The sequence below is a fragment of the Malania oleifera genome, chromosome 8, assembly GCF_029873635.1.
Source record: "Malania oleifera isolate guangnan ecotype guangnan chromosome 8, ASM2987363v1, whole genome shotgun sequence".
Classification (NCBI taxonomy): Eukaryota; Viridiplantae; Streptophyta; class Magnoliopsida; order Santalales; family Ximeniaceae; genus Malania; species Malania oleifera.
Window position 1 is genome coordinate 2,458,073 of NC_080424.1, and position 26,263 is coordinate 2,484,335.

At 35.6% G+C, this 26,263-nt stretch overlaps 1 protein-coding gene across 3 annotated transcripts; it reads left to right on the plus strand.

Annotated features, from left to right (window-relative positions):
• The first annotated feature begins 11,804 nt into the window (after positions 1-11,804).
• LOC131161290 (pentatricopeptide repeat-containing protein At1g71420) lies at positions 11,805-14,887 on the plus strand. 3 transcript variants are annotated; one of them, XM_058116942.1, is made up of 3 exons: positions 11,807-11,911; positions 12,281-12,339; positions 12,459-14,887. In XM_058116942.1, exon 3 carries the CDS (start codon positions 12,687-12,689, stop codon positions 14,628-14,630), a length of 1,944 nt encoding a protein of 647 aa, XP_057972925.1. In that variant the 5' UTR covers positions 11,807-11,911; positions 12,281-12,339; positions 12,459-12,686; the 3' UTR covers positions 14,631-14,887. The 3 variants fall into 3 exon arrangements, with proteins under 3 accessions (XP_057972924.1, XP_057972925.1, XP_057972926.1); XM_058116941.1 differs by having other exon boundaries at positions 11,805-11,911; positions 12,281-14,887; XM_058116943.1 differs by having other exon boundaries at positions 11,835-12,339.
• The last annotated feature ends 11,376 nt before the right edge of the window (positions 14,888-26,263 follow it).

Genomic DNA, 26,263 nt, shown 5'->3' on the forward strand with positions numbered 1-26,263 from the left:
GTTTAGCAGTACGCAGCACGTTTTATCGAGCTCTCTCATTTCGCCTCGTATATTGTTCCTAATGAGGTGAGGAAGGCGAGATAGTTTGAGAGATGCTTGAGGTTGAGGCAGAGTATATTTAAGCAGGTGGTGGTGCTACGGATCCAAGACTTTACTGAGTTAGTCGATAGGGAAGCTTTGACAGAAATTGGTGAGCATCTTGCTGCAGAGGAGCAGGGACAGAGGAAGAGATCTGCATCTACTGGCTACTAGCAAGGTCATAGACCGGGCCAGTGGAGGAGAGGTAATCATGGCAAAGGACGGATACAGGAGACGGGAGGACGTGAGATGCAAATAGGGCAGGGTTTTTCAGTCTGTCAGACTTGTGGTAGGAAGCACTGGGGGGAGTGTCGAGCTGGTGGTATGGTGTGCTACCGCTGTGGTAGATCGGGGCACATGGTGCGAGAGTGTCCTACCCCATCAGATGCAATTCTAGTGTGTTGTCGCTGTGGTAAACCGGGGCATATGGTACGAGATTGCCCTACACCACCAGATGCAGTTCCAGTTCCTAGACCATATCAGGGAGGTTATCAAGCACCACGTGAGGGCCAGTAGAGGAATACGGCTCCAGCCAGGGTGTTCACTTTGACGTCAGGCGAGGCTGAGACGACAGGTGACGTGGTGACAGGTATGGTGATTATGCTTTCTTTTAAAGTTATTACATTATTTGATTCAGGAGTTACACACTCGTTCTTGTCTTCGGGGTGTGTTAAATTATATGGGGCTGAAACATAGTCATTAGATGTTGAATTATTGGTATCTACGCTGACTGGATCAGTAGTGAGGTGTAGTAAGGTACTCCACAACTGCCTAGTAGAGATTCATGGGAAAATATTGTCTGCTAATTTGATAGTGTTAGACATGCACGGATTTGACGTTATTTTTGGCATGGATTGGCTAGCAGCTAATTTTGTCAGCATAGATTATCGAGCATGAGAAGTGATATTCAAACCTCCGGGAGAAGTAGAATTCAAGTTTGTAGGGTCGCGTGTGCAATCCCCGCCTCAGCTAATTTCAGTTATACAGGCCAGGAGACTACTGTTGAGTGGTTGTCAGGGGTTTGTGGCTATTGTGAAAGAGATGTCAGAGAATGAATTGAAACTTGCTAGCACGCCTGTAGTAAAGGAGTTTACAGATGTTTTTCCAAACGAGTTGCCGAGTTTGCCACTCGATCGTGAGGTAGATTTCTCTATTAATCTACTTCTAGGTACAACACCGATTTCTAAAGTACCATATCGGATGGCGCCAGTAGAGTTAGCAGAATTGAAGAATCAGTTGCAAGATCTGCTTGATAAGGGCTTCATACGACCCAGTGTATCTCCGTGGGGAGCTCCTGTTCTATTTTTGAAAAAAAAGGACGGGACTATGAGGATGTGTATTGATTATAGGAAGATTAATAAAGTGACAATCAAGAACAAGTATCCTCTACCCCGTATTGATGATTTGTTTGACCAGCTCCAGGGTACACGGGTATATTCGAAGATTGACCTCAGATCTGGCTACCATCAGGTAAAGGTGAAAGCAGAAGACGTCTCGAAGATGGCCTTTAGGACTCGGTACGGGCATTACAAGTTTCTCGTTATGCCATTTGGATTGACGAATGCTCCTACAGTATTTATGGACTTGATGAACAGAGTCTTCCACCGATACCTAGACCAGTTTGTTGTTGTTTTTATTGATGATGTACTGGTCTATTCGAGGAGCTATGAGGAGCATAAGACGCATTTGAGGCAGGTTTTGCAGACACTTCGTGAAAAGAAGTTGTACGTCAAGTTCAGTAAATGTGAATTTTGGCTGGAGAAGGTCGTGTTTTTAGGGCATGTTATATCTGGAGACAGTATTTCTGTAGATCCCAGTAAAATTGAGGTGGTAGTGAATTAGGCTAGATCGAGGAATGTCTAGGAGATCCGGAGTTTCTTGGGGCTAGTAGGCTATTATCGTCGTTTCATTGAGGGATTCTCAGCGCTGTCATGACCTTTGACACAACTAATGAGGAAGAATGTCAAATTTGAGTGGGACGACAGCTGTGAGCAGAGTTTTCAGGAGCTGAAGCAGAGATTAGTCACAGCACCAGTATTAGTCATCCCATCTGGGGGTGAGAGGTATGTCATTTACAGTAATGTGTCCTTGAAGGGACTTGACTGTGTATTGATGCAGCATGGCAGGGTAGTGGCGTATGCATCCCAACAGTTGAAGGAATATGAAAAGAACTACCCTACCCATGATCTTGAATTGGCTGCAGTGGTACACGCGCTGAAAATTTGGAGGCATTACCTGTACGGCAAGCAGTGTGAGATTTTCTCTGACCACAAGAGTTTGAAATACTTCTTCACACAGAAAGAACTGAATATGAGGCAGAGGAGTTGGTTAGAGCTGATTAAAGATTTTAATTGTACCATCAGTTATCAACCAGGGAAAGTAAATATGGTAGCTAATGCGTTGAGTAGGAAATCTAGAGAGCCATTGTTGGCAGTTATGGGGATCCAGCATCCGATTATGATGGATTTGGAGAGACTCGGCATAAAGTTAGTGGAAAGTGATCTTCCAGTATGTATTGTCAGTCTAGTGGTACAACCTACTGTGCAGGAAATAATTAAAGCTGCTTAGAAGGAAGATCCAAAGTTAGCAGAGGTGATAGATAGAGTACAAAGTGGGCAGGGGGAGGAGTTCAGTATCGCAGATGACAGAACTTTGCAGTTCCATACCAGATTATGTGTTCCCGTCGATACTGAGATTATGAAGACCATTCTAGAAGAGGCTCACAAATCTTTGTATACTATTCATCCTGGCAGTATGAAGATGTACAGAGATATGTGAGAGTCGTACTGGTGGAGTGGTATGAAGAGGGAGATTGCCGAGTATGTAGCATAGTGTTTGATGTGCCAGCAGGTAAAAGCTGAGTACCAGAGGCCGGCAGGGCAGTTGCAGCCGTTATTTATCCTAGAATGGAAGTGGGATCATATATCTATGGACTTTGTGTCAGGACTGTCGACGGCATTGCATGGCTAGAATGCCATCTGAGTGATTGTTGACCGTTTGATGAAGAACGCCCGCTTTATACCTATCAAGATCAGCTACTCCCTCAGTCGTTTAGTGGAGATCTACATTTAGGAGATAATTTGTTCTCATGGAGTGTCAGTATCGATTGTGTCAGATCGAGACCCGCATTTTATGTCACGATTTTGGAGGAGCTTGTAGGAGGCTCTGGGGTCTCAATTATCGTTTAGTACAGCATTCCATCCACAATCAGATAGGCAGACTGATAGGACGATACAGATACTAGAGGATATGCTCCGTGCGTGCGTATTGGACTTTGGGGGTAGTTGGACTCAGTTCATGCCACTAGTAGAGTTTGCGTACAATAACAGTTATCAGTCTAGCATTGGCATGACACCGTTTGAGGCTCTATACGGTAGGAGATGTCGATCTCCTTTGTTTTGGGATGAAGAGAGTGAGCGACGAGTAGTGGGGCCAGAGCTGGTACAGCAAGCGCGTGATAAGGTTTGGATTATCAGGGACAGGATCAGTGCAGCTCAGTGCCGATAGAAAAGTTACGCTAATAATCACCGCAGGAATCTGGAATTTGATATAGGTAATCATGTGTTCCTGAAGATAGCTCCGATGAAAGGGGTTATACGATTTGGGAAGAAGGGTAAACTTAGTCTTAGGTTTATCGGTCCATTTGAGATTCTTGATAAAGTGGGACCGGTAGCTTATAGGCTAGCTTTACCTCTAGTGTTGTCTAGGATCCACGACGTATTCCATGTAGTTATGTTGAGGAAATACGTCCTAGACCCTTCTTATGTCATCAGTTACAATGAGTTGGAGTTTAATGATTCACTAGGATATGAGGAGGTACCAGTATAGATTCTGGATAAGAAAGTGCAAGAGCTACGTAACAGGACGATTCCTCAAGTAAAAGTTTTGTGGAGGAATCATGCGGTAGAAGAGGCTTCTTGGGAGTCCGAGGAACAGATGAGGTAGAAGTACCCGCATCTATTCCAAGAAGGTTGATTAGATGAAGTGTAAGTAGTATTTTCTTTTGCAGGTACATGTAATGGGTGATTAGTGTAGTATTTTGGTTCTGGGAGAATGGTTTTCTTTTGTATATGTAAACTCCCAAGACTCAGATTGTAACAATGGTATTCCTTCGCCATAAGTGAGGGTAGGTAATAAAATGAGTAGACCTTTTTTCCTGGTTAAGGGATGATGAATTACGGGAACAGTAAATTTCAAGGACGAAATTTTTATAAGGAGGGGAGGATGTAACGACCCGAATTTAAAATGAAATTTAAATGATAAAAGAAAAGGGAAATGAAAGTTGGGAAAAGAAGGGAAGCCGCCAAGCTTCGTCAACGAACATAGGGTTTCGTCGACGAAGGCTTTAAAGATTTCGACGACGAACACAGGGCTTCGTCGACGAGAAAATGCCGAGAGGGGTTTCTGAGTTGACTGAATTTCGTCGACGAAGAGTGGATTTCGTTGACAAAATTTGTGAGGGACTCGTTGACGAAGGTCGGGCTTGTCGACGAATTTCATTGTCCTATAAATATGAAAATTCAGATTTTTTTAAAGCTTTATTAAGAAGCTAACTCACACACTCTCTCTCCCCTTCGGTTTTCTCTTTTTCTTTCGTCGATTTCGGGCTAGATCTTTGCCGGATCAACAATCCGAAGTCACCACGACGCTCCTAGCGGAGTTCTCTTTAAATCTGCTAGAGCGGATCGATGGGAGAAAGCTAGTTGGAAATCATCCCAAAGTTGAGGTAAGGCTTTTTAAGTCATATTTGGTCTTACGCTAGTTATAAGAAATGTTGTGCGCATGAAAATATTGAAGTTTAATACTGGGGGTTTTCAGTTTCAGGGTATTGGTCAGGGAACCCCTCAGGTGTTAAACTTAAATACTTTTGGGTAAAAACTTTCTACTCAATATGTGGGTTTTTGACAATTGAGAAAAGTATTATATGCTTAGTAATATTGAAGTTTAATTCCGTGAATTTTAATTTTCAGGGTGTTGAGTTGGGAACCCTGCGGGGGCGGGGAAGACTTTCTTAGGGGCTGTTCAGGAACCAGGTAAGGGGATAAACTAAGTTAGTTTCTGTTTTTGAGAAAATGCTTATATATATATATATATCATTTGATTTATGGAAAACGTATATGTTTATATACATGTTTTATATTTGCAAAATACTTTGAAAATGATCGTATGTTGAATATGTGAAAAATCTATTGTGTGGCATGAGTAAAATGATGCGAAATACTATTTTCTAGGAATGTGGATGATACGGATTTTTATGATGGAAAACCGGCGTACGGGCCGTGATATGTGACTGTGATTTGTCGGCGTACGGGCCGTGCTATGTGATATGATTTGCTGGCGTACGGGCCGTACTATGAGATGTGATTTGCCGGCGTACGGGCCGTGTTATGTGATCACGGTTTGCCAGCGTAGGGGCTGTGCTATGTGTAGCTGGCGTACGGGCCGAGCTATGATAAAATGTGTAATAGCGGCGTACGAGCCGATGATTTTCATGATACACATATATATGTGAAATGATATGATTGATGTGAAAACAAATGATATGAGATATTTATGTATCATGGTTTTAGTATATGTATATGATATCAGAACCTGGTTGGTTTGGTTTAGGCTAGCACTTGCACGGTACCGTTGCTATGTGTCCATGGTCTTCGTGATCATGATATTTGTGTTAACGCCGCTGTACAGAGTAGTGTGAGATTGGATGGTCGATGTGGTTATTTTCAAGAAGTGTGCTGTTATTGCCCCTAGTGTACAGACCAGTCAGGGTAGACCCATCAGACCTACAGACTAGACTATCGACTTGGCAGTGGTCGGCCAACCATTGTCAAGTCCCGCCTTCGGGCCACACAACCCAGTCATGTGGGGGTAATACATGACAACAGCCAGCTAACCTACCAGGATTGTTTTTATGTTATTATTATGATATGAGATGAGATATGTTTATGTAATGCAGTATGTTCTGCCATGTTTTTGATATACGTATGTTTTTCCCATATTTGATAAATATTATTGGATATGATATGTATGGTATATGTGAAATACGGTATATTCATGTTGTCACACACTAGTATTAATTTATTTCCCTTACTGAGAGATGTCTCACCCCTAAACTTTATAAATTTTTCAGAAGTCCCAGATAGGAGAGCGGGAAAGGCCTCGCTAACATAGTGTGGTTTATCTGCCCTTTTTGAAGGGTAAGTTTTTGGTAGGGATAGTATGGTTTTGTGAAAATTGTCCCTAGATTTCATTTTTTGGAAGTATATATATGTGGAAGTACAGTGATTGTAGAAATTCTAGTACATTGTGATGTATGATATGATTGTATGTATATGATTATACATTTTTTGCTACGTAGGCTTCTGCTATATGTTTTTGTTTTATCCCTGGTACCCATGGGTCCAAGTGGATGGTGACCTATTGAGCTGAAATGTGAAATGTATGGTATTGATTTTATGTTTTAATGATAAAAATAATATATATATATATATATATTAGTATATTAATAATAAAAATATATATTTTTCTTAATAATAGTGAAAACATACATATTAAATTTAATTATTTATATTATAATATTATTTTATTTTTTTTTATGACTCATAACTCCTACTTGGCAAGCCCTTCAGACCAGTCCAAATGTCACCAAACAAGAAGATTGAAAACATTACAGCCTATTCATTGACACATTTCTGATTATTCACCAAGCAAATCATAAGATATATTAAAACCTTTATAATCTACTTATAAATCATATTATAGAAATATGATTAAAATAATAAAATCACAAATTATACACATTAAAAAAATGCTATAAAAAATAAAATTATTATTGTTTTATTTAATAGTCGACATGACAATTGAAACATAGTAAAAATATTTTATAATTGGCTTTATTTTTATTTTATTTTTTTGAAATCTATATTTATACTTCTATTTCAATTATATTTAATTTATATGATCATTTTTTTTAATTTTAATTTAAAAGTGTATAAAATCAATGATTAAATCCGAAAAAAAAAACTATTTATGGATATTAAAACTTCTGCCAATAAGTTGCCAAAACAACTGAATATTATAAAACTTAATTTTTAATTTTTTTAATAAACGGTTAAGCCCTATTTTTGAGTATTTAAAAAAAAAAAGTTATAACTCTTACCACTTAAAAATTAACACTTTTATAAAAAAAAAAAAAAAGTAATGTTTAACTTGTATTATGACAAACACTTATGTTTTTCTAGAATCACTTGTTTTTTAAAATAGTTTAAGTGAATTTTGAGAAGCAATCTAAGATAACTTTTTGGTTATTTATAAGTGACACTATTCATAGGTAAGGTCAATTTTATAAATATGAGAAAATCTAATGATTATTTTATAATTTAAAAAATATAATAGTAGATAATCATATACTATTTTATTATATATTATAATATGCTAATTATTAAGAAAAATTAATTCAAATCTGAAATTAAGAATAATAAACATCTATTGATTTAAATTAGTGATAAAAAAAATTAAAATACGAATTTAGTTAATAATATAATTTAAACATAAATTAATATGATAATCATATATTATAAATATAAATTAAGAACAAGATTATTGTTGATAAAAAATATTATATTATTTTTACTTAATAAAATATTTAAATTTTAATTAAAAATGAAATTTAACATAATTATTAAAAAAAGTAACTATATATTATTTTACCATGCATTATAATCTATTAATTATTAATAAAATGTAATTAAATTCTAAAATGAATGAAAAACCATCTTTAAATTAAAATTAAAATTAAATGAATTTAAAAAATATTTAAATTTTAATTATAAAATTAACATAATTATAATTTAAATTTATAATTATAAAAATAATCATATTTTTATTTAAAATGAATTTTAAAATAACTAGATATTATTTTACTATGTATTATGACATATTATTTATTATAATTCAATTATAAATTGAAAAGGAACTATTTATTAGTTTAAATTAATATTAATAAAATTAAAATTAAAAATTAATTAATAATATTATTTTTGTTAATTTTTTGAATCTGATCTCTATTTTGATGATGACAAAACACTAGTTTCTTATGTGTGTGTCTAGTATTTGGACAAGTTTATATTCCCACTCACACATAAGAAAATGGGAAATAAAAGCCAGAAAGGTCTTAAAGCTCACTCATTCTTGGCAAATTCCATAATGAACAAGAAGAGCAAAAGAGGAAAAAGATGTTTCGTTTTTATTGTATATTGCATTTTTAAATTTGGTCTGTAATACTGCATTCCATGCATGGTATGAATGATAAGCTCAGTAACAACCATAAATAGACCCTAAGGATCCTACACCTTCATGAAAGACCTTTTCCTAAATAGATAAAATCTTACAAAGGTTTTCAAAATAATTTAAGGTCAAAAATTAGGGCTTACTTCGGTCGACCGATGTTGAATTTTTTCGGCTTAATTAAAAGCTTGGTCGGCTAACCTAATCACGTTTTAAACAGCTCAAAAGACCGACCTGACCAGAAGTCAAATGTTTGCCTTGGCTCGGCTGACCAACCTAAATTGAACGTATCTTCCACGGTCGATCGACCTTCAAACTTGACTTTTTCTACCTACCCTAGTAGACCGAACTTTCAATTCAAAAATACCCTCAGCCGACTGAATGAACTGACAGACCAACCTTAAGGATAGACGACCAAACCTATGAAAGTTTGGAATATCGCCTTGGCTCGGCCAGTTGAACCTTTCAGGTTCATGTTGTTTTAAGCACTTAAAATGTGTTTAATCTTTATTAAACAATTTTAAAAATTCCTAATATGTCCCTAACGATTAGATTTCCCCTAGACTCTATATATACCTCCTCATTACTCTATTTTTAATAGAGATATTAGTGAGAAAATCCTCCCAAAAATATATTTGATTCTTATTCATTTTTACACTCTCCTACACTTGCTATTTGAGAAATTTCCTTTGGAGAGAATTTATTTTGGGCATATAATTATTTCATAAATCTTTTACTCTCACTTTGCTTACATTTTTTTTTTTTTTCAAAATCCTTCTTGAGAGTAAATTTATTGTTCTCTCATATATTTCATTTGATAAAAATTTTTGGGCGCAAACGTTACATAGCTTGTGAATCTTGCACATTTATTGCAAGACTTCAAAAACTCACATTCTTGATTATAAAATCTTTTTGAGCTTTTAACCCTAACTTTCATTAACAATATTTTTGAAAATCATTTTTAGATGAAAGCTTTTGGGTTTTCAAAATCTTTGAAAAACTTTTATTGCATATTTGTTTTGGTTAAAATCAAAGATCATATAATCTTCTTTGTGCAAGCACAACCCTAAGTTCTCCTATACTTGAAAAATATTTTTGGAGAAAGATTTAATTGGGGTTTAATCTTTGAAGTGCATTATCATATATATTAAATTTCAAAGAGTATAAAATCACATTGAGAAAAAACTTATATTTCATATCATACATGATTGCATTTTGTGCTTAAATGTTGTATATCATCTGCGTGTATTAGAAGCATTATTTTTGTACAAAAATTATTATTTGTTGTATTTCCAACGTGTGGTCGGAAGAGGAAGACTCATCCTGTGAAGAGTCTCAGATTACTCAGACTCGGTTAGGAGAGCACTGAACTGATTCAAATTCGGTTAAGAGAACTAGGTGCACCATCTTGTAAGGTATCATAAAGGTTGGGGTTAGTTTTGTTAATCTGACCTGAGATTTTCCTTTCCCAGTAAGGAAAAGGTGTTGTATTTGGTGTTGCTCCACTTGCAAGTGAGCAATTTAGTGAATCCTTTTACTTATGAACTTGAGGCGGGAACGCAGGTAGTATTGGCCGAATCTCGATAACATACTGTGTGTCTATTTTTAATTTCTTGCACTTTATATTCCTATACTACGAGTATGTTATATTTTATATATTGTGAATGTTGCACATAATTTAATTTTTGCATATTATATTTATCTGTGTAATTGACATTTACTTAGAATGATGTTATTTATTACTGCTACTGGTTTAGTTGAACTTAGGTAGAACTTTTTAATACCCAATTCGCCCCCCTCTTGAGAATACACTAATCCCAACAATTTTTATTATAATTAATATGACAGTAATATATTATAAATATACATTAGAAATAATTATTATTGTTAATTAAAATAATAATATTATATTATTTTTTAATAAAAAGTATAAACTTTAAATATAAATAATTAAAATAATTATTATTTAAATTGTTAATTAAAACTATTAATATTTTTAATCTAAAATATGTTTGAAAATAATCTTGTAGTACCTTATAATAATAAATAAGTATGAAAAGACTACTTATTTTAAATACAACCAAACACCATTTATAACTTTCAATTCTTTTCTAATTTAACAATTATTGAATTCAATATTTCTTTTTACTAGAAAAACACTTATACATAAGTGGTTTTAAATGATCCCTAAAAGCCAGTAAGAGAAATAGAAAAATTGATAACATAAATAGACACATTTTTATTATCTATTTCTTCATTGTGCATAATTAGAAATAAAAAATAAAAAATAATACCAATACTTAATAGCTCGATGTGTGTAAATATTTTGTAATTAGTGGATTTTGAATTTTATGCGAAGAAATCATTCTAAATAAATTTTTTTAAAACAGTTTCGAATTCATTAAATTTGTTCAAGATATGACCCAATTCTTCATATGGCTGAATGAGATTGGTCCAAGATGGTTTAATATACTACTTCAGGTCTAGAACATCTAAAATATATAGAGATAGTGCTTATGAACATAAATTTTAGGGTTTGGTTTTATTAAAAAAAATATGTGTAAATTGAATAATTTTATTTACAAAAGTTAATTTTGCATGTTAAATTATTATAATAATAAGTTGTTAAAATAATTGAAAATTATAAAAATTAATTTTCAATATTTTTGAAAAAAATTGAATGGCAACAATAAATACAAAATTAGCAAAAGAAACAAACGTACATATACATATATATATATATATATATATATATATATATATTGTTGGTATAGAAATGAAAATAAAAATATAATATCAAACGTTCTCTAAGTTACGAGTGAAGCATCAAATTAGGAAAATAAGTTTCCTTTTTTTATTTTTAAAATTTTAGAAGATTGGAAAATAAAATATAAAGAAAAATAGATATAATTGTCTAAAATAGTACAGAAGGGATATTTCATCATTTTGAGTTTTTTTTTTTTTCTAAAATTTAAGCTTATAGAATTAAATTGCATTGATGTGCAGTCACATGTAACATCAACATAAGTATTTTGCAACATCAAGGATAACCCTTTAAACTTCGATTTTGCTTACTTAAATGATGTTCTTATATTCATTTGCCTAACTTGAACGAGTTTATGATCATTTCGAGTCTAGAACAAATTTGGTAGTTTCGGGTTGGGCCAACAAGGGTAGATAACTGGGGCCATTTTTTAAAACTAAATTTTTTTTTTGTAATTTTTAAAAATAAAACAAATATATGTGTATTTCTTTTTAAGACTTTAGGTTTGGGTGTGTGTTTTAAAAAGAAAGGAGAAAAGATTTTCACCGTGATGACGTGGCTGAATCTAAAAGGCCCAAAAAATACCAATCAGAGAACGGTTGTACTGATATTGGCATTGATTCAAAGTAGAGTATAAAATCCCCCTTCACGCAATTGGCCTGTCATTAGATTCATTACATCAGATCCGGCGGGGATCGCAGGTAGCAGATCGAGTTTGCGATAGGATTAGCATCAGATCTGGGCAAATCTTGTCTGGCAACACAGAGCGCACTGTTTATGTTGGTCTGTTTTCTCTCCCTCTCTTTCAATTTTGTTCTCGATCTGCCTCTTCGGCCTTGCTTGTTCTTGATGAAAAATATTTTCTGGCGTAATGTTAGTTTTCCGCAAGAAAATTCGCACTTTCTGGTGAAGATGTGTAATGTTTCCAAAAATATTTAGCGTTCTGTGTGTTTCGAAGGATAGTTGAATGGTTCGTCTCGTTGAAATTTGTAGTTTTCTTGGAAACATCGTCTTTTGATTTCTCCTTTGTCGGGAAAAAAATGAGGTTTCGCACGGTGCGAAATAAGAATACGAAATATATTCTTATTTGTGTTAAACTACTGGGAGAAAAAAATGATAAACCCTTTTTTATTTTGCCGAATTTTTGTGCAGATAGTTTACCGATTAAATAAATTATTTCATATTGTTAACGAAGACTGGAAGAGGCCGAGGTAATGTTAAGTCCGAGTCTGAGCTCATGTTACGTGTCTTCCTCCGTTGCTTCAGCGCCGGCAATTTTCCTTCTCCTTCTCCTGTCTCCTCAGAAGCGAATACTAAACTTTTCGAGCAGGTGCTTGTGCTCTGCAGGCGCGGCCGCCCCCAAGAAGCTGTCTCCCTGTTCTACACTGTCAATGGGCCGCCATCGTCACCATCTCAAACCTGCCAAATTTACGCTTCCCTCTTCCATGAATGCGCTCGCCATGGTCTCATCCAGCAAGGCCAAGCCCTCCACGGCCACCTGCTTGCCCACAACCCCACCGCCCATTCTGACCTCTACATTACCAACCATCTAATCAATATGTACGCTAAATGCGGTTACTTAGAGTACGCCCGCCGGCTGTTTGATGAAATGCCGCACAGAAACATTGTTTCTTGGACTGCTCTCATTTCTGGTTATGCACAACACGGCCGAGCTGACGAGTGTTTTTGTGTGTTTTCGGACATGCTGATTTACTGCCGACCGACTGAATTTGCATTCGCAAGTGTTCTTAGTTCGTGTGGCAAGCACGATGGCAACCGTGGACGGCAGGTACATGCCTTTGCCTTGAAAACATCCTTTGATGTTTATGTTTTTGTATCAAATGCTCTGATTTCCATGTATTTCAAGAGCTGTGATTGTGGTGGGATTGGCAATGTTGATGGTAAAGATGATGCTTGGACTGTGTTCAAGACTATGGAGTACCGCAATTTGATTTCTTGGAATTCAATGATTGCAGGGCTTCAGCTTTGTGGACTTGAGGCTCAAGCTATCAGTGTTTTCTCCCAAATGCATTGTGATGGCGTTGGGTTTGATCGTGCAACACTGCTGAGCGTCTTTTCTTCCCTCTGTGGAATCAACTGCAGTGACATCGATTTGGGTCTTAAGGCTTGTTTTCAGCTGCACTGTCTCACAATCAAAACTGGGTTTCATTCAGAAACTGAAGTAGCGACTGCTTTAGTGAAAGCTTACTCAAATCTTGGAGGGGAGGTAGCAGATTGCTATGGGATATTCTTGGAGACAAATGGCTGTCGGGATGTTGTTTCATGGACTGGGATTATAACAGCATTTGCTGAACAGGCCCCAGAAGAAGCCCTCTTCCTTTTCTGTCAGTTCTGTCAAGAGGGCTTGACTCCAGACCGTTATACTTTGTCAATTGTATTGAAAGCATGTTCTGGCCTAGCAACTGAACGATGTACTTGGGTTGTCCATGTGCAGATTATCAAAGCTGGATTTGAAGATGACACTGTGCTTAAAAATGCTTTGATTCATGCATATGCAAGGTGTGGCTCGATTATTTTGTCAAAAAAAGTTTTCAATGAAATTCTTATTCATGATATTATTTCTTGGAATTCAATGTTGAAGGCTTATGCTTTGCATGGGCTGGCTACGGAGGCATTGCTGCTTTTTTCACAAATGAATGTCAAGCCTGATGCCACGACCTTTGTTTCTCTCCTCTCAGCTTGTGGCCATTCTGGAATGGTCAAAGAAGGAACTAAAGTTTTTGATGCAATGTCCACAAATTATGGTATTGTTCCTCGAATTGATCATTATGCATGCATGGTTGACATTCTTGGACGAGCTGGGCGGATTCCTGAAGCTGAGGAGCTTGTAAGCAGAATGCCAATGAAGCCTGATTTTGTGGTGTGGAGTGCTTTGCTTGGAGCATGCAGAAAACACAACGAGACTCGATTGGCCAAGTTAGCAGCCACTAAACTGAATGAGTTGGAGCCCACAAAGTCATTAGGATATGTGCAGATGTCAAACCTATATAGCTCAAGTGGTAGTTTTAATGAAGCGAGTCTAATTAGGAAAGAGATGAGCGGCAGTAGAGTGAGAAAAGAGCCTGGACTAAGCTGGATTGAGATTGGGAATAAGGTGCACGAGTTCACATCTGGGGGCCGAAACCATCCCCAAAGGGATATCATATGTGCCAAGCTTGAAGGGCTGGTGGGACAGTTAAAGGAGAAAGGTTATGTGCCAGAAACAAGCCTAGCACTGCATGACGTAGAGGAGGAGCAAAAGGAGGAGCAAATGTATCATCATAGTGAGAAGTTAGCTTTGGTATTTGCTCTGATGAATGAAGGTGGTTTTGACTATACTGGAGGTGTTATAAGGATTATGAAGAACATCCGGATTTGTGTGGACTGCCATAACTTCATGAAACTGGCATCAAATCTTTTTCAAAAGGAGATTATTGTGAGAGATTCAAACCGTTTTCACCATTTTAGAGATAATATGTGCTCTTGCAATGACTATTGGTAGATGACCAGCGTTAGTCAGTTATAGTTTGTTTTGAAGCTGCCTCTACAACAGATTTCCAAAAAAAATTCTACAATATACATTGGTCAAACTGAATCATCTCATAAATTTCCAAATTTCCAAACTGAAGCATCGTCTTTTGATTTCTCCATTGTCGGGAAAAAAAGAGGTTTTGCACGGTGCAAAATAAGAATGCAAAATATGTTCTTTTTTGTGTTAAACTATTGGGAGAAAAAAATGATAATGATAAACCTTTTTTTTTGCCGAATTTTTCCCAGAATAGTTTACCGATTAAGTAAATTATTTCGTATTGCTTGGATATGGTATCAGACTCGGAAAGTAGAGATTTTGAGTAGTTTATGCGTTTATATTTTTGTTTGATTAAAATTGTTAATGATTTTTGTTTGATTTTCTCGGATTATCATGGTTTTATTTTGCTTATATGCTAATTAAGTATGGTTTGCATACACTGAAACCTGTAAAAGACAGGCTTCCCTAGGCCCGTATGTGTGGGGATGCAGAAGAACCATGGATATAAAACAAAGAAGGAAATATTCATATAACGAGCTTCTTGATGAAAAGGCGTGTGTACATCTACGTGGGGTGCCACCTCAACAATTAGGGTTTTATATTGGTATACTTAATTCAGATTTAAGTTGTATATTAGTTATTGAGTTATTCTTGTTGGGGCAACTAACTGATAAAAGGAAGATTCTGGAGTGGCTGAACATCTGTGTATTGAAAGAGTGTGTTTACGAGTCGACACAATGATGCTACTGGGAAATGGCAAGTTTAGGGCCAACTTTTATTTTATTGTTGAATTCACCATTGCTCCTGTAATCTCAGTTCTTCTTCTTTCCCTTTATTTTCGCCCAAACTCTATCAACTCAACCAGTTGTGCAAATAAAGAAATTAAATTGCTGTTTCACATGAATCCAAATCCATTTTATAAAACAGCCCTCCTTTTCTCTTGCCAGGAAAAAAAATAAAATAAAATTGGGTTCTAACGTTGTGATCCAAAGGGGCTTTTAGAGTGTTCTCTATTAGTTTTGATATTTGAAAATTTGGGTCTCCTGTGTTTCTTGCAGCAGAATTATTTTTCATAAATTTATTGGGTTTTTTGGTTATCTTAGTTTCTTAAGATTTGTTTCTTAGGGCTGTCTAAGTTCAACTATAGGGTGTTTATACAGTCTTTATGTGTTTATTGAATGATCAGTTTTGCAGCTATGAACTATGCAGTGATTTCTTCACCTTTTTCAGCTACGAACCTGGAACAGTAACCCCCAAAAATGGGGCCATTTTGTTATTGGTCACTGTTGCAGTGATTTCTTCACCACTTTCTCACCCCTCTGCTGTCACCAGAAGCCCATTCAAACCTCTGCTGTGATCACTGGCACGCCTAAAAATATTATAGATCATGAGTTTGTAATGTTCTAAAATATATTCAAGAGGGTTCCTCTTGTAGATACAAAAAGATGGTCCAAATGGAGAGATCCTTCCAGGGTGTTGCCTGCTTTGTGTGGTTTTGGTTTCTAACCAGACTCTTCCACTGGGCACGGTTGCTTTCTAGACAAGGCCTCTGTTCCTAAATTTCCATCAATAGGATGGCATTGTTGAAGACATCTACATTTTTTTTTTTCAAATAATAATAATTATAAAAATTTTAGCTTATTTTTTAATTTCAATGTCAGTATAGAAACTTGGAAAATGCCTTTTAATCGGTTTTCCACTTTTAATTAGATAATCCTTGGGATACCTCAATGCAAATTACTCAAAAACAAGAGATACCTGAATATATCAGTTCATACTTAGAAAAAGAAAAAACATACTCTGAATTTAACTGAAATTGAATACAAAGGAATCCTTTTGTCAAATTTAACTAATAATGAATTAGTTTTGGATCACAACACAATGCCTATGCGTATGCAGAAGGCTAAGTTGAACAAATCTTGGGGATTAAAATAAGTGAATGATTTATAATAAACTTAATGGTCACTACTTTAGGACTGATTGGTATTATTGTCAAGAATTATAGAAGAAAAAATTAAAAACAACAAAAAATCAAAAATAGAAATTGAAAATTAAGAACCAGCAACCTATTTAGTTCATAATTAAAAGATGCTATAAATAATAAAATTATTATTATTGTTTTACTTGATTGTTATACTTTCAAATTTTACTTTACAATAAAAATTTTATTCGACATGACAATTAAAGCATAGTAAAAAATATTTTGTAGTTGGCTTTATTTATTATTTTTTGAAATCTATGCATCATCTATTTTAATTATATTTAATTTATATTATCATTTAATTTTAATTTAAAAGTGTATAAAATGAATGGTTTAATCTGAAAAAAAAACTATTTATGGATATTAAAACTTATGGCAATAAGTTGCCAAAACAATTAAAAATCATAAAATCTAAATTTTAATTTTTTTATCAAACGGTTAAGCCCCTATTTGGGAGCATTTAAAAAAAGTGTCTACAACACTTAACATTTTTACAAAAAAGTGACATTTGACATATAGTGCGGCAATTACAAAAAGTATTTTTACAAAAATTACTTTATTTTAGAACAATTTAAGTGATTTTTGCGAAACAATCTAAAATAATTTTTTGAACACTTATAAGTAATACTGTTGATAAGTGGCGTCAATTTTGTAAATATAAAAATTAAATGGTTATTTTATAATTTTTAAAAATATATTAGAAGATAATCATATACTATTTTATTATATATTATAATTTGTTAATTATTAATGAAACATAATTCAATTTTGAAATGAGGAATAATAGTCATCTATTAATTTATATTAATAATAAAATTTTAAAATACTAATTTAATTAATATTGTAATTTAACATAAATTAATATAAATTAAGACCAAGATTATTGTTAATCAAAAAATAATGTTATATTATTTTTACTTTATAAAAATAATTAAATATTAATTAAAAGTAACATTTAACAAAATTATTAACTAATAAATTAACTATATTTTATTTTATTATGCATTATAATCTATTAGTTATTAATAAAATATAATTAAATTCTAAAATGAATAAAAAGAACCATCAATAAATTAAAATTAACATTAAATAAATTTAGAAATATTTAAATTTGAATTAGAAATTAATGTAATTATCATTTAAATTTTTAATTATAAAATAACAATATTTTATTTAAAATATATTTAAAAATAACTATATATTATTTTACTATATATTATGACTTATTAGTTATTATAATTCAATCATAGATTGAACAAGACAATTTATCAATTTAAATTAATATTAAATAAATTTAAATTTTGAATTTAATTAGTAATATCATTTTTATAATAATTTAATATGATAGTAATTGTTATAAATATACATTAGCAATAATTATTATTGTTAGTTAAAATAATAATCTCTTATTATTTTTTTAATAAAAATATTTAAACTTTAATTATGAATAATAAAATATTTATTAGTTAAAATATTGATTAAAAATATTAATATTTATAATCTAAAATATGTTTAAAAAAATTCATATGGTACCTTATAATAAAAATAAATATCCAAATACCACTTATTACTTTCAATACTTTTTCAATTTAGCACTTATTTAGCTTACATATATGCAAACGCAACGAGGGCTTTGATTCTTTTTGTTGACCCTATGGGTCATATCTTGTTTTGATTATGATAAATACGGTATTTTATGGTTTGATGAGTTTGTGTGCAGGACCGATCGAACGTATCATATGGTGCACGCACATAACACATGAAATGAAGACCTGAAGATCCTGTTTATGTTGTATTGTAATTTAATCATTATTTGGGTTTGTAATAGTAATTAGGAGAATATGATCTGTAATAATTAATGCCTTACTTGCATGGTAGGATCGATAAGCTCAACACAGAATTTTTTCAGTGTCTTGAAAAAGGCCTAAAAATGACCCTAAGACACCCACACATGCATATATATATTTGGTCATTTGAATAGGGTGATTGCACAATTGAAAAGGACTGAAATGCACATATTGTGCACTTTCGGTCGACTGGTCAAGACAGTTCATTTTGCCCCAGTCGACCGAATCCGGCCTGGGTCAACAATTTGACTTTAGCCCGGTCGACTGAACCAGATAGTTCATTTATAGCCTGGTCAACCAAACCTAAGTCTAAGTCAACGGTTGACCATGTCCCGGTCGACCGAACCATTACAGTTCAAATACCCACGGTCGACCGAAACCTCCTGAAGTCAAACATTTGACTATCTGGTCGACCGAACCAAAATTGCATACCAACTACTTGGTCAACCGAGGGTCCTCGGGAGAAATCCCAATTGTTTGATCGACCAAGAGACTCAGTTCATTTTTCCCTAGTCGACCGAACCGCGCGAAATAAAAAATTTGCCTTCCTCTGGTCGACCGACCGAACAGTTCAAAAATGGCCCGGTTGACAGAACCATATGAACTTCGGTCGATCAAAACCTTTCTGGTCGACCGGACCTTTCGGGTTGCCCCTCATTTTTTACCGCAGTTAATATTTTTAAATAGGGTTACTTGGTTAAAATGTATTAAAACTTTCCTAATAATTCCATATGTATCCTTAATGGTTATATTTTAGGGGTTGTCTATATATACCCCCTCATTTGGAATAATTAGTATCAGATTAGTAAAACAATTAGCAGATATTCTCTAATTCTCAAAAGCTTTATTTTTCACATCCAAACTATATTTCTTCATTCTTACTTATCTTCATTGCAAATCTTGTTAAGTAAGAGTGCTTTTGTGAGTATCTAGTTAAGCTTACACTCTCATTTGTTCTACTTGATTGATATATATTTTTATCCAAGAGTAAGCTTGAAGTTTTTCTAGAAGACTTCATTAATAAGTTTTCCATAGGAAAACTTCATAGAGCTTGTGAGTTTTGCATCATCATTGCAATACTCAAGAGTTCGTATTGCTTTTTGTTTGTGAAAAAAATTGTTGCAAATCGATTTCAATTATCTCGTGTGATTTACTTTGAGAAATATTTTGCTGAGATATTTGTGCATACGTAAAAAGATTTTTGTTGAAATATCCTTTGATTGATTTTATCTTCTTGAACACAAAGATCAAATTATTTTATAAACTAAATCTAAATAACTCTTGTGGTTTATATTGAGAAACATTATCTGTTGAGATATTTGAAGTGTGCTTGTGATCTTCGTCTGTGCATTGTGATTAAAATATTATTTTGACACAAAGATCCTATCATTTATACTCTCACTCACTAATTGCTATATTTGCATAAATATTTGAGAGTAGACACTCAGACTACACCGAGCTTATTAAATCCTATCTCTTGGTAGTGTATTAATTACATTGTCCTTAGTGGTATATAATCAGCTTAGTATAAGAAGCATTTCCTTGTACGCAAAATTATATACACATTTGTTGTATTTCCAGGCATGAGCCTGAAGAGGGAGACTAGCCCTGGAATAGTCCTGAATTAGTTTAGACCCGGTTAGGAAAGCTAGGCGCGCCATCTTAGTAAGGCATGTTGGTTGAGGTCAGCCCCTTCATTGACCTGGTTAAGGTTGAGGTCAGCCCTGTGGTAATTGACCTGGTTGTAATCGATGCTGCTCCATCCTTTAAGTGAGCTTTAAGTGGAATCCTCGAGCTTGCGAGCCGAGGCAGGGACGTAGGCACAGTTGGCCGAACCACGATAACACATCGTGTGTTTGTTTATATTTTTGCACTTTACATTTACCGCATGTGTATGTTATGGTGGGAATGATGTGCATGATTTAAATTTCCACATCTTATATTATCTGCACATTTGGAATTGCATTGATTGTTCTTAGGCTTGTGTAATACTATTGCTAGTGAATTAACATAGGGGATAACTTTTTAAATACCAATTCACCCCCCCCCCCTCTTGGGAATACACCAAAGCTATTTGATTGATTTTATCTTCTTGAACACAAAGATCAAATTATTTTATAAACTAAATCTAAATATCTCTTGTGGTTTATATTGAGAAATATTATATGTTGAGATATTTGAAGTGTGCTTGTGATCTTCGTCTGTGCATTGTGATTGAAATATTATTTTGACACAGATCCTATCATTTACACTCTCACACACTGATTGCTATATTTGCATAAATATTTGAGAGTAGACACTCAGACTACACCGAACTTATCAAATCCTATCTCTTGGTAGTGTATTAATTACATTGTGCTTAGTGGTACATAATCAGCTTAGTGTAAAAAGCATTTCCTTGTACGCAAAATTATACACACATTTGTTGTATTTCCAAGCACGGGCCTGAAGAGGGAGACTAGCCTTAAAATAGTCCCGGACTGGCTTAGACCCGGTTAGAAAAGTTAGGTGCGCCATCTTATTAAGGCGTGTAGGTTGAGGTCAGCCCCGCTAATTGACCTGGTTAAGGTTGAGGTTAGCCCTGTGTTAATTGATCTGGTTGTAATCGGTGCCGCACCATCCTTAAGTGAGCTATTAATGGAATCCTCGGGCTTGCAAGCTAGAGGCGGGGACGTAGGCATAGTTGGCTGAACCCCGATAACATATCGTGTGTCTGTTTACATTTCCACACATTATATTTACCGCACGTATATGTTATGATATGAATGATATGCATGATTTAAATTCCGCATATTTTATTTATTAGTACATTTGGAATTGTGTAGAAAGACCCTAGGTTACCAAATCATATTGACTTCTGACTTAACATAGGAGAAAAGTTTAAATTTCCAATTCACCCCCCCTCTTGAGGATGCACTAAAACTAACACTTTTAAAACAAAAAAAATTAATTTTAAGGAAATTTTCACTAAATCTTGTTGAAGCATCTGTACCAGAGGATCGTGTAGTGCTGCCCACGAACAATCTAGGCAAATGATCCATTCTTATTTTTACTTTTTCCCTTTTCTATTCTTTTTTAATCAATCTTCTTTGCTTCGGGTTTGTATGGCGTGTTGCGATGTCCTGGACTTGGCCAGAGAACCACTCTAGCAAATGGGTGCAGCTGCGAACATGGAAAAATGGATGTGTGCTTTGAAAAAGTGATTTTTCGTGGAAAACAATGTGTGATAGAGTCACCACTAACCTTTTGAAGTGCGGTTAGAACACTTGATTGCTACCTCGTTAGGGATAGAATTGGTCTGCATCACCAGAGTTGGGCTCGAGAGTACGATTACGCGAGGGGAAGGTATTAGCACTCCCTATGCGCTCGTTCTTATGAACGGTACCAAATTAATCAAAAATTATCCCAAAATAAATTTAACAAGCTTTTTAAAATTACTCCATTTCAAAAATTAAAGAAAATGCACAAAATAGATACCATATAGGTATTCCCTCAGAACCGGGGCAATTCAGTACTCCGAAGAGTCCATTGCGATTGAAAAATTGAGAAAATATGATACAAAAATACACTATCGGAGTTTTGAAATTTGGTAGAGTTTTTCTAAGTAGAAAAGTACTATCCCGGGAGGTTTTCGAACTCCTTCAGGAAGAAAACAAACCTCAAAAATATTTTTTTGTAGTTTTTCTAAGACTTTTCTTAATTTTTGTGATTTTTTCAAGTGCTAGGACATTTTTTGATATTTCTGATTTTTGGGTCCTTTTTCAATATTTTTCTTGAAGTAATCAAATGACAAAAAGAGAATTAAGGTGAAATCCGCAAAAATTGAAAAGAAGATAGGAAATAAAATGGAAGGTTAAATCGGTTTCATATACCAGTTCAGAAGACCCAACCGATTCGGGAAAAGAACTAGTCCAAGAAGGGTCCACCTGTTTTAGGCCCGGTCAAGGCGAAGCCAACCCGAAGTGTCCATGGGGCGCGTGTGTATTTCAGTGTGTGCATGCATGAATGTGTGCGCACATGAGTATGTGCGCATGCATGGGTATGTACGCATTAGCATGTGAATGCGAGCATTCCACGTACTGTATGAGTGTGTGTGTGAGTGTTTTTTAAATTAGTGGGTTAGTGGTGTGTGTGTCAGTGTGTGTAGGGAGGTGTAACAGTGTGTGTGCAGGTAGGTGTAAGAGGGTGTCTGCAGGTAGGTGTAAGAGTATGAGTTTTTTCCCGTTTTAACTTTTTTTTTTTAAAATATATTAAATAATACCTCATTCTGGGAAGTATTTCCTAGAATGACTCTAACGTAATCTCGGTAGTCCAAGTAGCGATTTTTAACCAAATCTCGCTACTTCAAGTAGCGATATTTACACGTGTCACTAGGGTTTATTTTTCGTAAAGCACAAATCTCGCTACTCCAAGTAGCGAGATTTAATTGGGAGAATTAATGCTCTGCCAGCCGCTTTCGACGCGTGGTAAATCTCTGCCAACCACCATTTGACGCGTGGAAAATCTCGCTACTCCAAGTAGCGAGATTTTATTGGGATAATTAATGCTCTGCCACCTGCCTTTTGAATTACCTCCACCCGGCTCTCGATGCGTGGCAAATCTCGCTACTCCAAGTAGCGAGATTTGTTTCAGTTTAACCTCGCCCGTTCTTCCTCCTTTCTTGCGCGAACAGAGTACCTGTTGCAGAAGCCGAGCAGGTGACTGTTGAAGGGAGCCGGAGCAGGTGACCGTTGAAGAGAGCCGGAGCAGGTGACCGTTGTAGGCTTTATCAAATCGAAAATTATATAAGGAGATGGGGTAAATTATGTTTTTCATGTTCAGTGCTTACATTTTTACATTATTTTGATTTCATCGAAAGCTTTGATAATCCAAGAAAGAGTTTGTGATTTGTGTTAAAAGATTCGTGGACAAACATTACTGAAGGTTTGTATTTCATTGTTTTGGTATTTAAATTTAATTTTTTTGCTGATAATATTTTATTTGTATTTCATTGGTTGGGTATTTGAATTTAATTTTTTGCTGATAATATGTTATTTTTTCCATTCAAACTATTGTTTAATATTTATTTATTTTTTTTACGATTGTTATTTCATTGTAAAATGCATTATGTTTCCTGCCCTATAAATTGTTGAAGTTTCCCCCACTCACTAAATATGTTGAATTTCCTTCTACTCTTTTGAATATAATTGTGTAATTATAATTAGATCATATGGTTTACTTTAAAAGTGTGAAAATTTGTTATTCAATTCTTAAATTTTCTTCTACTGTTTTTAATATAATTGGGCACATCCACTAAAGTTGTGAACATAACATGCAAATTGTATGGTTTTAATTGATACTTTAAGTTAATGTGAGTGCACATTCTAATTATAAATTGTATTGTCATATGTATAAGATCCTAGGATCTTATACCTTATTTTTCGGGTTATTAATAATTATGTTGAAAATTTTTTAAAAAAAATTCTGACTCTTATATTAATGTTAAAGAAGTAAAAAAAAAATATGTGATATTTTTATAATGTACAAAAGAAGAATCTGAAAATTGAGAATTATTTTCTAAACATTGAACACATCTTTAGGCTTTTCTCTTCCCTTTATTCTTTTCTTTTCACCAGTTAATTTAGGACTAGTTGAAAAATTAAAATTTGACAATATGTTTGGTTAATATTTATGAAAATTAATATAAGTTAATTTTTTTAATTAAATAATATTTATGTATTATTTTTAAATCAATTGATATTTTAAATATATAATTAAAAAATAAAATTACAAATAATATATAATAAAAATATTATAAAAAAGTGCGGAGTGTCAATATGAAGCGAATGGCTGACCGAGCCGGAAGGGAGCATCAGTTGAGAAAATTTGACACCTGGATGGAGAGGATATTCGACGAGGGTGGAGAGCCAGCCAAGTCGTTCTTCGATCAGATCCCTCCTCATATATGGACTCAGTGCCACGACGGTGGAAAGAGGTATGGAAACATGACCACCAACCTCGTCGAATGTTTCAACGCCGTCCTAAAAGGCGCACGTAGCCTTCCCATTACGGCTCTCGTGCAACTAACATTTTATCGCGTTGCCCATTACTTTAATAGCCGACGGGAGTCTGCTCGTAACGCAATATCTGGAGGAAATACGTTAACTCAGCATATATTGCTAGCGATGGAAAGAAGGAAGCTGAAGGCGACCGGACAACGAGTCACGACGTTCAACCGATCTAGGGGTACTTTTAGCATCACGACCGCGCAGCGGGGACCCTGTAAAGGAAACAATGTCAAACTTTGAGCATCCAGAGGCGCGAATGCTCCTGCGGGAAGTGGCAATCTTTACACTATCCCTGCTTGCACCTTCTTGCAGCTTGTGCCGAGACACGACTAAATGTGAGCTAGCTTGTGCTGAGACACTATCCCTGCTCACATTACAGGATGTCGCGGTGTTGTTCGGGCTACCGATTGATGGGTTGCCCGTCACTGGTCGTACAGTTGGACCAGTACAGGATGGAGGCGTCGGTCAGGGGGGAGGACTTCGCCGCATGTGCGAGAGATTGTTAGGAGTGGTGCCCCCAGACAGTGAGCTTGTTGGTGCCCGCATTCGCATGCGGTTTCTAGAGGGGGAGATGTTTCGCCAGCTTCCGGCTGATGCTGATGATCAGACTATAGCGTGTCACGCACGTGCCCACATGCTGCGATTGATATGTGGGACGCTGTTCTGCGACCTATCGGGGAGTTACGCACACTTGATGTTCCTTCCACTGCTCGTGGAGCGAGCAGAGATACGCCATTATAGTTGGGGTGCTGCGATGTTAGCTTGGCTGTACCGGGAGATGTGCCGCGCCGCTAATGTGTCGCACTCACAGATCGGAGGAGCACTCCGCTTATTGCAGGTTTGGGCGTGGGAGAGATTCACGTCGTTAGCTCCTACGCGCCGCGGTGTCCGACGTCTTATTCAGAGGGATGAGGACGGACGACCGATTGACCCAGCTCCACTCGCGTGGAGGTTAGTAACTCAACTGAAAATAATTTGCTTCAGTTGTAGTACGTAGTAGTGATTAGACCTTGCTAACGTACGTTCTATTGTGTACAAATGGAGGGATCAGTTGTTGGCGCCTAATGTTGCGCAACACACGCTGCCCTGGTACAGATTCGAGCTGGATATGCACCGGGAGCACGAGGTACTCTCCGTTATGTGTATTTAGGGCTATTTCAAGATTTGCATATATTCCCGTCCCACCTCTGACATTTACTATATGTCTACGCGCAGTTCGTATGGGCGCCCTACACGGATGACATTGTTGCCGACCTACCACCTGGTTATGCAGTTGGGTTGGACCTCTGGGTTGCCCGAGTGCCATTCATATGTTTCATATTGTCGAGTGGCATCTCCCAGACCGAGTGATGCGCCAGTTTGGCTTTCGACAGGGCATTCTCGGTCGCTTCTGTACCTCAGGGGTCGATGTACGTGGGGAGGACTTGCACGAGATTGATGGTCGCGGTCGGGGGAACACAGATTGGGCAGCGGAGCACGCCATGTACGTGAGTATGTGGGTACATAGGTGCGACTACATTGTCGAGGGAGTCCGGGCAGATGGCCCGATGCGTCCAGAGGATCCATATTACGCGTGGTACAGGTCGATCACACGTCGCTTCGTAGATAGGACTGCGGCGGTCTACATGAGCCTCGTACGCTTACTCAAACGTTTACCTAATTTGTTATCGTGATGATTAGTAGTTCAATGTTTTAAACACTATTTTCGTATGATGCAAGCTGACGTATTAC

Excerpts from the sequence above, each read along its gene's own strand:
- LOC131161290 (XM_058116941.1), top strand. The coding sequence starts at position 12,366 with ATGTTACGTGTCTTCCTCCGTTGCTTCAGCGCCGGCAATTTTCCTTCT.